Raw genomic sequence first — 12,879 nt, 5'->3', positions numbered from 1 at the left:
TCTTTGGATTCTTCTGTAAAATAGGATAGCACCAGTCTTTGAGCTCCTCTGTGGAAGCTGACTGCTGCAAGGTTGTGATCAATTGGGAATAATCTGGGAGGATGGGGCATAGAGTGGGCATCTGTAGTAAAGCAAGTTGCTGTTGAGCCGCCTTTTTTGCTTCATAAACTGCTAGAGCGTTACCTTTTGTTATATCATCGTCCCCTTTGGTATGTGCTCTGCAGTGTATGACAGCAAGTTCCTTGGGAAGTGTGAGAGCCTTGAGCAAATTGGCTATTAGTTGGGAACTGGCAATCTTTTTCCCATCAGCTCCTATGTAGCCTCTGAGAGACCATAATACACCATGGTCATATACTGTTCCATAGGCATATTTGGAATCCGTGTAAATAGTGACAGACTGGTCTTTGTACAGTTCACATGCTCTAGTGAGAGCAATCAATTCAGCAGCCTGGGCTGATTGAAAAGTGATTGGTTTTGCTTCTATAACGGTGTTAGGGAGTTTAACTACAGCATAGCCAGCATGGTAAGTGTTATCGTTGGGCCTAGTGCAGGAGCCATCTACGAAAACAACATCAGCATTTGGGATTGGAAACTTTGATAAATCCAGTCTGGGTGAAGTATTAGCCTCAATGGATTTGAGGCAGTCATGAGCCTCGGGTTCCAGATCGTTTGACGATTTGAGACCCAACAGTGCGTTTAGGATCATTGCTGGACCTGAGTTGTTTGCGCTATACTTGATATGCAACATGGGGTTGCTCATCAAAATGACCTCATATCCACTGAGTCGTTGGGCAGACATGTGTTGTGTGTGTATACCCTTAAGAAGAGTAACTACATCGTGTGAAGTATGAAGTTCGGTGGGGTGGCCTAATGTGAGAACAGTTGACATTTCCACTATCATAGCACATGTCGCTAACGCCCGCAAACATGAGGGGAGTCCCTGGACTTGGAGAGGCATGACCTTTGAAAAATAAGCTACAGGCCGTAGCTTGCCACCGTGTTCTTGTGCCAGCACGCCCGCCATGGTTTTACAATTTTCTCTAGCATACACATGAAATACAAGTTTGTAGTCTGGGAGTCCTAAACCAGGGCTGACAATCATAGACCTTTTTAAAGTTTGAAAAGCTTGTAACATTTCATTAGACCAGTGTATGGTGTCTGGGGCATCTTTCAGGGTGGCTTGTCTTAAAATGTTGTCATAATAGGAGCAGTCAGCGATCCACTGCCTACAGTAGTTTATCATTCCAAGAAAGGACAGCATTTCCTTCTTAGTTTGTGGGGTGACCAGGCCCAAGATGGCATGGATGCGCTCAGGACTGATTCTCCTTTGACCTTTTGTGAAGACACAGCCCAAATACTGTACTTGTCCCTTACACCACTGCAACTTTTGCTTAGACACTTTGTGACCACACTTCCATAACCATAACATCAGTGATTCACTATCTGATTGGCAGGACTCCCATGACTTACTACAGACCATCAAGTCATCGACGTACTGTAGTACTACCGAACCTTGGGGGGGTTGCCAGGGCCTTAGAGTGGACTGTAAAACAATGCTATATACCACGGGACTGTCCACAAAGCCTTGTGGAATTCTGCACCAGGTCAGTTGGCGCCGCCCATCAAGGGAAAAAGCAAAAATGGGTCTTGTCTCCTTGTCAACTGGGACACTGAAAAAGGCGTTTTTAAGATCAATTACGGTAAATACTGCTGCGTCATGTGGTATGCGAGTGAGAAGGGCATTTAGATCTGGTACTATGGGGGCTATAGGCTGCACCAGGTCATTAACCGCTCTCAGATCTTGTACAAATCGGTATGTACCATTGGGTTTTTTTACCGGGTTCACAGGGGTATTATAGGGAGAGATAATCTCTTCTAGAATATCTTCCTGTAAGAACCTCTCAACCATTGGGGTGATACCTTCAATTTTCTCTTGTGACAGGGAATATTGTTTTTGAAACACTGGGGCCACATTTGGTTTTAAGGTGACCCTGTATGGGGTACAGGAGATTAGACCGGTGTCAAACTCTTCTGTAGCCCATAATTCTTCTGGGAGATCCTGGAAAGCAAAGATCTCGGGTAGGGCTTGCTGATGTTTGCCTCTGGGGATTGAGATGGGTAACAGTGGAGATTCTGCCTGTAATCCCCCACCATGTGGGGAGACTGAAATGGAAAGACTTAATTTGTCAAAGAGGTCTCTCCCTAGTAGATTTACAGGACACCCTGGTATGATCCTGAACACATGTTTGGTTACCACATCTCCTGCATCTGTTGTAATGATGAGTGGTCTTGTGCAGTAAGTTTTTGTTGGTATCCCATTTATACCCACAGAAGGCTCCGACTTTCCTCTAGGACCATCATAGTGTTCTTCAGATATCACACTAGTGGTTGCCCCAGAATCAACGAGAAATGGAATGGAGGATCCATTGATGTTGAGAACAATCAAGGGAGCCTCCCTCCAACTGTCAGTGATCTGAGGAAAAGTCGGGATACCAGCCTCCGGGCCCCATCAGAAACGTGAGGTTTGGTGGTTATTCCAATCTATGGGGAACTGGGGTGGTGCTGGCTTTTGTGTGATTGTTGCGCTTTCATTCCTAGGTTGTTGTTTCTTATTGGGTTGTGGACAGTTTCTGGCCCAATGTCCTGGCCTGCCACAGTTATAGCAAACCTGTGGGTCTTGGACCGGTGAGAAATCTAAGTTGCGGTGAGTTTGGGGTTGTTGGTATTTATGAGGGGCGCTTCTACCTGTCTGTCCTCCCCTTCTACCTCTTCCACGGGGATGGTTTCCTCTCTGTGGTGCGAGGATATTGTCGTAGTTATGTGTAGAGGGCGTTGTTTTCTTGATGTCAAAGCATCCTGCAGCTTCTCTATCATAAAGTTGTTTCTGAAAATCATCTAGTGTATCGGATGTCCATGAGGGAATCATTTGCCTGATTGGGACCGTCAAGTGTGGCAGGGTATTACTGATCCATGTTGAAATCAGGAGGCTGGCATTATTAGTCTTCTCCAGTCCCGCTTCCTGAGTCCAACAGGCATCAAATCTCCTCCAGAATTCAGTAAGGGTCTCAGAGCCCTTCTGTTTACAGGCTATAGCAGTGGAAAGGGAGGATCTGGTTTTAAAGATCTCCGTCATATGGTCAATAATCTCCTGCCACATGGTTTCTTGTCCCTCTGGGGTGTTAAGGGCATAGGTAGAGGCTGTGGGATAGGGAACAATGGGATTAGCATTGGGGTCACCCGTTTGAATGTTGTTAATGGAGGGTACCTTTGTCCAATCCCATCCAGAGTGTGTCCCTACAACTCCGTCTATGATTAACCGCATGTCCTCCTGAGTGTAATTTCTCCCCCTACATGCTTTCTTTAAATAAGTAATGGTGCCCTGTGGTGCCGTGTTTGGTTTGGGACAGTGTTTCACTATTTTATTAATGTCCTCGATTTCGATTGGTTTCTTTAAGAGTTGCTCCCCAACCGTCATAAACGGCAGGTGTGTTGCTTCATTACTCTTGCTAGTATTCCTACCTGTCCTTCGTGGTAATTCTATCTTTAAAACGGACCGTCTTGGGGTGGCTTTGGACTGCGTGGAGTCAGGTTGTGTCTCATGTCTCGAGGGAGGAGGACCTTCCTCCTCGTCAGATTCCTGTTCTGGGTGGTCATGAGTTGTTGTGTCTGCTATGACGGGTGAACCGTCTGCTCCGGGAACGTCTTGTCTTTGGTCAGGCACCGTGGGAACAGTGGGTGGTGGGGGTAATAGGGTGGCACTAGTCATCATAAGTTCATCTATGTCCTTTTGTGATAAAGAGGGATAGATGTGTTTATATGGAGGAGGTTTGTTGGGCTTAATATTTGCTGTCAATTTATTTTGTAGTTCGTGAAGCTTAACCTGACTATTTTTGTTTTTCACTCTCTGTCCCTTATCTGTTGTCTCATACCAGTGTGGAGCATATGTTAACCAATTTAGTCCTCCTTCTTCCATATAGTTATGGTCCCATTGAGGGTCGGGACCAAAATATGGCCATGCCTCCTCATCTCCTAAACACAGCCCCTTTACCATATCCATATGGAAGGAATCATTCGCCCCGTTCCTAGGGAAAGGACTACAACTTCCCATGGACTCAGTCCATTCGGAAAGATTATCTACAAAAGGGTTAATGAGGAAATAGTTTGTGCCACAGACACGAGCTATGTAGTCCTTGCATGTCTCTTCAGCTTGAGGAGGGGGGTGGGAAATTGATTTAGATTTACCACCTCCCATATTGGTCCTACAAAATTGTTAAATGACTTAATAAAAAATCGTAAATCTCCTAAAGTTCGCCCAATAAAATCGTTATGTATTAAAAAGGAAAAATTATGTTTATAAAGGTACTGTCTTTTACAGTACTGTTTTGGATTATCTATGGTAGGAGACGCTTGGTGTATGTTGTAACGGTCAACGGAAATGTGTCTGATTATGTGTTCTCCTACATCTACCCCGGTATGTTGGATCAATACACCACACATATGTGAGATCTAGTGGAATGCTCACAGTGCTCAGCTGCCACCGCAGTTTTCACTTTGGTGCGCCTTCCATAAACGTGAGCTAGTCACAGTGGTACTTCAGCCGTGCTGACAGTATGGAGCGGGTCGAGTGACACGTGACCACTTATCACTCTCAACAAAGGATAGACAGTAAGAACTTAAATATTGACTCTATTTCAATAACTTCGACCCGTTCACTTACCAACTGGGTTCACTTATTTGCATAAACAAATTATTTTATACTCTATGCATTTAATAATAGAAGCAAAGAAAAGAAAGTTGGTTACCCTCAACAGACTCGTTAAGACTCTGTAATTATACCTAGACCCTGTCTAGGTATTTTAAATGTAGACCCCGTCTACAGAAATCACCTTTCCTTATCTGAGTCTCCCTGAGACTCAATGGAGTATTCCCAGAATACTCCTGTCAGTTCAGAGATCGAGAGTTTAGTCAGAGCCCACGGACAGCCGGACAGACAGACAGATTTTGTTTATCTTACCGGGTGACCGCAAACGGGTTGACCTCCCGATCTCGGTGGGACCTCCAATTGAAAGGTTGTCGCTAGCCCCTGGCTATCTGTCTTGATCAGTCTGTTTGAAGGTATGGACGTCCAGAAGACTAACTTCACCTAAGTAATAGACAAGTGCACACAGTGTAGGTGAAATTAATCTACATTTTTTATTAGCGGGAAGAGGATTAATATAACAAAAAAGTAAGGTGGGGGGCACAGAGTATCTGGGAAAAACTTAATTCTCAGCAATTGATTGGCTGAATACAAATACAAGCATTTACGTCAATCCTGAATAATGATGAGAAGCAAAATTTAACTTTCCCAAGAATAAGGAATGTCTATAATATTACATAAAAACTTATCTGCTACATACAATAGAATCTGGCTAGATACTTTTCAAGGCTGTGAACATGATCTTTCTCAGGCATTGTAATTAGTTATAAGTAACAAACAATTATTTTCTCATGGGACAGAAATATTTGACATTTAATTGTATCATAACAGAAACAGGTGCTTGTTAATACAAAGAAATAGTTGGATACTTTCACCGTCTCTACCAAGGCTAAGCTAAGATAAAAGATAGAAGAATTTTGTGAGTATAGTTCTGTAATACATAACTGACATAGCATATTTTCATTAACTCATTCTGGTTATAATACAAAACAATTAATCAACATGGAATATAAAATGGAGTGGAGGGGAAAAACAAAATGACAGACCTAAAAGACATACATTTCCCTTCAATATGCACCCCACAAAGTGTATTCATACAAATTGTTAAAACTCAGAAAACATGAAAAAAAGCATAAAAACCTCTCTACAAAGTAAATCCCTCTGTAATATGCATCCAGACATTGAACACTAAGGTAAGTACTAAAAATATATTTGGAATTTTTTTTAGGTTAAATATCGCTTTAAATGCAAAAAATAATCAAATAAATTTGTCCCAAACAGGTATAGTATCCTAGAAAATAGCTTTTAGTTAGATTGGTATTAAACTCAAAACCAAAAATGTAATATATTGCAGCTTACCAATCATTAGATGTGGTGGCTGCATTAGTTTTATTTGGCTTTTTCCCCCTGTGTTTTCACCTTATGATCTGGCCAGTAACACACCTCCTGTGTTACACTACTCTGGATGAAGAAGCACAGCAGCATTGTCAGTCTGCGGGGTGTGGTGAAGTGATCAATGTATTAGCAGATTTAAATACACAAACTAATTGAAGCCAAGCTCCAGCTCACACTTTATAATCCATTACAGAAAAAAGTTTATTTTAATTTACTTTAGGTACCTATATAGCGCCGTCCAGGGGTGGACTGACCATTTGGAAACTCTGGCACTGCCCGAGGGCCCGGGGTCAGTAGGGGGGCCCCATGAGATGCTCCTGGTACCTTTTTCATAGGCTTTTTTGAGTTTGGGCAAGGACACAGGGGCTCCATGATCCCCTATTGCTCGGGGGCCCCATGAGTTGTCAGTCCGCCCCTGCCTGGTACCTTTTTCATAGGCTTTTTTGAGTTTGGGCAAGAACACAGGGGCCCCATGATCCCCCATTGCCTGGGGGCCCCATGAGTTTTCAGTCCCCCCCTGGCGCCGTCAATATACCTATACAGTGGACGTCCAGTTCTTGGTAATGTCACTGTTGCGCCATATTTTCTCCACTTGATGATGACTGTCTTCACTGTGTTCCATGGTATATCTAATGCCTTGGAAATTCTTTTGTACCCTTCTCTTGATTGATACCTTTTAACAATGAGATCCCTCTGATGCTCTGGAAGCTCTCTGCGGACCATGGCTTTTGCTGTAAAATGCAACTAAGAAAATGTTAGGAACAGGGGCGGACTGACCATTTGGAAACTCGGGCACTGCCCGAGGGCCCGGGGTCAGTAGGGGGCCCCATGAGATGCCCCTGGTACCTTTTTCATAGGCTTTTTTGAGTTTGGGCAAGGACACAGGGGCCCCATGATCCCCTATTGCCCGGGGGCCCCATGAGTTGTCAGTCCGCCCCTGGTTAGGAAAGACCTACTAGAACAGCTGAACTTTATTTGGGGTTAATCAGAGGCACTAAATGATGGCAGGTGTGTACTGACTCCTGTTTAACATGATTTTGAATGTGATTGCTTAATTCTGAACACAGCTACATCCCCAGTTATAAGAGGGTGTGCACACTTATGCAACCACATTATTTTAGTTTTTTATGTTTACTCCTCACCCCATAAAAGATTTCAGTTTGTTGTTCAGCTGCGTTGTACAGTTTATAGGTTACATTAAAGGTCAAAAAAATTCTGAAATTATTTCTTTGTCTCATTTTTTTACATCACAGAAACCTGACATTTTAACAGGGGTGTGAAGACTTTTTATATCCATTGTATCTTGTACCTTCATATCAGTCCTTAACCCTCAAGGATCTGTGGTACCTGACTCATAGTCATACATATACTAGGGCCAATTAAGCTACCAGCATGTCTTTTGGAGTTTGGGAGGAAAGTGGAGTACCGGGAGGAAACCCTCACAGGCAAAGGGAGAACATGCAAACTCCAGGCAGCTGGTGCCATGGTTGGAATTTGAACTAAAGACCCTAGTGCTGCTGGATGGAAGTGCTAACCACTTAGCCACTGTGCTGCCCATTTTTCCTTTGCAGATAAAAGTTTTGCATAAATAAATAAAATCTTATCATTACAAGCACCCCTGCTAGTATTAAATGGTTTTGTCTCATCCATGGGAATAATACATTCTGCTGGAGAGCTTGGGCTTTTGAAAAACAACAGACTAATGCAGGCCATAGATGGGTCGTTTATCGGCCGAATTTTTGTCCGCACGAAAAATCGGCTGATATTCACGCCGTTCGTGGGGCAATGCCGTCGGCTGTTTTTCGAGGATCTTCTCATTTCTTTTTATCGATCATGCTGGAATATCCATGAAAAGCGGCCATTTTTCGTAGACATTGGTGGCAGCATCGGAAGCAACCAATTTTTCGTTTATCGGCCGACAATTCGGCCCGTCTATGGCCTGCATTTCTGGCTGGATTGCCAGATTAAAAAGAAGAAAGAAAGCCAAAAAAAAGGAAACTAATGCAGCCACCACATCTAAGAATTGGTAAGCTGCAGTATAATAAATGTTTGTTTTTGGGTTTAACCTCCTTGGCGGTATTCCCGAGTGTAGATCGGGGTAAAGTTTCAGTACCAAAAGCGGTAACCCCGAGCTACACTCGGGAATACCATGCGGCGTTGCTCTGGCATCTGTTTTTCACTTACCTTGTCCTGCGCTCCCGCGATGTCCCTCCTGCAGTGTCCCCGGCAATGTAATCCGGCGGATGCCGGCATCTGTCGTCTGGGTTCCGTTCCCTGTGAGCGTCGGGACGTACGGGGGATGGAACCGGCGGGAAATTTGAAAATGACAAAAAGTGACATTCACTAAAATCACATAGTATAACATTCCTGTATCAAACCATTTCACATACATTTTGTCCCGAGTGCTTTGTCCTGTACCCTGCCTGCATGTTTACTGTTCTTTCTGCCTGGAAACTGAGAAACGTCCATGGCGTCCAAAAAGCGTCCCTTTAGGTCAAAAGCGGTTTTAGACCGGCTAGAGAACAGCGATAGTAAATCAGAACCACTTGCAGAATTGAGTGATAATGATTCGTGGGGGAAATTCATCATCAGACACTGAAAACGATTTTACGACTTTGCTCAGTGATATGTGAACTTGGCGCTATATTTCAAATTTCAGTGTTTTTGGTTTGATTATATTATTGAATTAAATTTATTATTATTATTTTTTATGATTATTTATTAAATTATAATTTATGATTCGGGTTTCAAATTTTATCATACCCGGGATGTTTACTAGACTCTTGTTCGGACAGATTTCAGTGAGTTATTCCTAAAAATTACAGGCCTACAATAAAAAAAATACATATTTCCATGCAAAAAAATGTACCGCTTTGAGCACAGAAATATGGACATAATCAGACCGCTAGGGAGGTTAATATCACTTTGCATTGTGTATTCCAATTTTTGCCATTGCTTTACCTCTGATGAACATTTAGAGGCAGATGTATTGTGGGTAGGATGATGCAAATTGTTATTACTTTCGCCAATAGAAAATTACAGCATTTACTGAAGGGATTCAGCAAGCCACCCAAGGTGAAGACGAGGTCACCAATGGACATCTGAAACTTTTTAGTGAAATGCGAAAACACTTTAATTCCTGGGAGCAGCTTCTGAACGAATCAGTCTTAAAATGTGAGTATTGCTAAAAACAGCCACACTCCTATTTCACAGGATCTACAGCATGATGATAGGCCACAACATAGGGGATCAGCAAGGATGGATTTTAAAGAATATGCAAACCCAACATTTCCTATTCCTGATATGTGCCTGCTGTCCCATGTGCTTGTATGAAAGTCTCCTGTTCTCTGTGTATTGCTTCCTTTGTGTGAAATCCCTGGTGTTCCTGCCAGTCTCTCTGTTTTCCTATTACACACTGACCACACTAGGCATGAGAGCACAGCGTGGTCACTTCTCTAGCTGTGTTGGGAACTCAGCCTGTTCTCCTACAATGATCAGAATTGTACTGACACCCCCACCCGCCATTCACTGGGAAGCTCAGTGGGCTGCTGATTCTCCTCCTATAGTTCTCTGTTCTGAGTTTAGAGGGAATGCAATCGGTTATAAGAAAAAAAAAAAAACAGGAAAAAATGTATCTATGATGTTTTGTTTGGGTTGTTTTATAAGGTGGGGGTTTACAATTACTTGAAACCCAATGCTGCTCTAGGCATTCTTAAAATGGAACCTGTAAGAATTGATACAAAATAATGTTCTTTAACCCTTAGATGCCAAGCGCCCACAAATATGCAGCCTCTCGGCGTCTGGGCCTTGACGCCAAGCAGCCGCATATTTGCTTACCATTTGAAAATACATATGTGCTGAGAGCGCTCCCAACACATATGTCCGTGACTCACTGAAAGGTCCTGATCTCCCCTTGCGATCTGGACCTTTTCCGATCATGTGACCGCCGTGACAGCGAATCAAGTGGTCACACACACACACATATATATATATATGTGATTTTGCATTTCTGGGTTGGGGCAGCCACAGTTGTCGATCACCGGGTCCAGAGATTCCCTGCCGGCACCCGGTGATCACTGAGGAACAGTGACAGGGGAGAGGTCTGTGTGTAGACAACACAAATCTCTCCCCTGTCAGCACGAACAGGCTGCTTTGCAGAGCAATGCAAAGCAGCATGTCTCCCCAGTAAAACACAAACAGCACATAATGTAAAACACAACACAGTACACAGTTAACCCTTTGATCACCCCAAATGTTAACCCCTTCCTGCCCAGTGTCATTAGTACAGTGTCAGTGCTTTTTATTAGCACTGATCACTGTAGTAGTGTCACTGGGGATGTCAGTGGCAGTTAGTCAGATCCCTCCAGTGTCAGAATGCCCGACAGAGTCCGATTATAAGTTGCTGATCGCCGCCATTACTAGTATAAAAAAATGTTTTAAAAAAATTCCAGTATATATATACCGCCATTTGTAGACCCTATAACTTTCACGTAAACCAACTAATTTACATGTATTGGGATTTTTTCTTAGCAAAGACATGGAGCAGAACACATTTTAACCTATATTTATGATTAAATGAAATTTTTTAACTGTAGAAAATATTGGATTTTTTTTCAAAATTGTCAGTCTTTTTTTGTTTGTAGCACAAAAAATAAAAAACCCAGACGTGATCAAATACCACTAAAAGAAAGCTCTATTTGTGGGAAAAAAAGTACACAAATTTCATTTCGGTGCAGTGTTGCACGACCGCACAATTGTCAGTTAGAGTAACGCAGCGCTGTTTCGCAAAAAATGTCCTGGTCAGGAAGGGGGGGTAAATCCTCTGGAGGGTAAGTGGTTAAACAAACTTCATAGATGCATGGTGCTTTAATACTTACATGGTAATACATGTTATACCACACAATAATATGCAAAATGTTTGGGCAGCCTATTCATTTTGGATGGACTGTCAACTCCCCTCCTCCTCTGGCACACAAGTAACTGTACCTGACACTGGTACATATTGCCATCTACAGAATTAACTGAACAGTGGCAAACAAAACAACAATTTGCCAATCAGGTAGAACTAATTCCACTTCCATCTTGCATCAGTTCATAGAAGAACAATAGGAGTAGGTAGAAACATAGAAAAGTGATGTAAGAGTTTGAGACATTGAGTCTGCTCTTTTTTTATTTAATTTGTTGAAGCGCCCATCTAGGTAGCTAGGGGGAGCTAGCTAGGTTTTGAGCTAGAGGATGAGTAGCAGTCTGAGCATGAGTCAGCCTGGGCATGAGTCAGCCAGGTCTCCTTTAGGTCAAGGCTGAGGGCTCTGAAGATCAGTTCCCTGATACCTCCCTCTGATCCAGAGACTTGGAGAAGTCTCTAGAACTCAGTGGGTGGAGGTGAAGAGGGGCTGGTCTGCACACATAAAGGATTTTGGCCAATCCCCAAGCTGGAGGCTTGGCATGGGGCCAGGGCAACCTCTAAGTGTGACTGAGCCTGCTTAGCAGAAGTAGAGTTTGGGTGGACGATAGAGTGAATGGCTGGGATACAGGAGCCTGGAAGGGGGCCTATCTACAGGCTGGGATCTGAAAAGGATGATCACTTATCCTTACTGGCCCCTAGAGAGAGGACCATCTGTAGAGTCAAGGAAGGAGTCAGCCCAACAGAAGTCCTGAAGGCAACCACCATCCCAACAAGCCTGCAGGAGAGGAATAGTGAGTAATCCTACACCCGCTGGACAGGAAAAAGGGAAGAGGGCATTTGGGTGGGAAACCTAACTAGCCCCCAACTGGGACTGTTGATTTAAACTGGCAGGTTCTAGGTCCCCTTGTCCAGGGATTCCCTCAGGTAGCTGGATGAGGATTCATTTGGGGTCTGGGGTGGTACACCAGGAGACGCTGCAGAGCTCTCCAAGAAGAGATCTATAATACAGACTTGTACATAGTTGCTAGGTTGTTTTCTTCAGTTACAGTTCCCTTGGGCACCCCATTCACCGCTTACCCCATCCAAGTTCAAAACCCCTCAATAAAATCTAAAAAAGAAACCCATGCTTAAGGACTGTTTACTGTCTCCAGTATGCAAGTCTTAGGAAAAATGCATGTTGCCTGGCTGTGCAGGACTATAGGGGAACCCAAAACTCAGCATCTCCTAAGGTGGTAGTGCCACAATGTTTTGTTTTTTTTTTATAATTTTTTGCTGCTTTTTGGGTTTTTTTATTTTACTTTTTTGTCTTAGTATAGATCAGGGGTGCCCAACCTGTAGCCCAATAGGCAGCATGTGGCCCAAGGTGGCTATGAATGTGGCCCAACACAAAATGTGCTTAAAAATGTGGATTTTTTAAAAGATTTTTTGTAAAAATTTGACATTGTCTCTACTGGAATTTTATAAGTTTTATCTCCAACTCGTCACGATCACGTATTATTCATTTTATCAATGCATGCATTTATCAAAAACAGTGTCAAATATTGGACTAGTTTGATTGCCCTCTTACATTTATGATTTGGATAGATAGGTACATTATCCATATCAGTTAATTTGTGTTCTGCCTGACTTTTTCTCCTCATCAACTGTCCTTATTGTTGTGTATTTTATGTGTGGCCCAAAACAAATCCTTTTCTTCAAAGGTAACCCAGGAAAGTCAAAAGGTTGGACACCCCTAGTATAGATCTATGTTTGTTCTAAGGATGTTTGAAGCCAATTACTGTTGACTGTCGATCATCTCTGCTGGAAGTCTATTCTAAACATCAACTACCATTTCAGTAAAATAATACTTTCCAAAGTTAGATTTGAACTTTCCACCTGC

The 12,879-nt window shown here is 43.0% G+C and overlaps 1 protein-coding gene across 1 annotated transcript in view; it reads left to right on the top strand.

Moving 5' to 3' along the window:
• Positions 1-12,879, top strand: part of LOC149461648 (interferon-induced GTP-binding protein Mx1-like) — a 95,014-nt gene that overhangs the window by 49,934 nt on the left and 32,201 nt on the right. Inside the window, exon 11 of the mRNA XM_089677880.1 lies at positions 9,127-9,268. Within this exon, the coding sequence (XP_089534006.1) occupies positions 9,127-9,268 (142 nt within the window). The remainder of the gene's footprint in view (positions 1-9,126; positions 9,269-12,879) is intronic.

Source organism: Staurois parvus, unplaced genomic scaffold (genome assembly GCF_062004578.1).
Source record: "Staurois parvus isolate SC_StPar_1 unplaced genomic scaffold, SC_StPar_1.0 ptg000195l, whole genome shotgun sequence".
Taxonomy (NCBI): Eukaryota; Metazoa; Chordata; class Amphibia; order Anura; family Ranidae; genus Staurois; species Staurois parvus.
The sequence above is the reverse complement of the archived record's forward strand: the minus strand, read 5'-3'. Positions and strand labels throughout refer to the sequence as shown.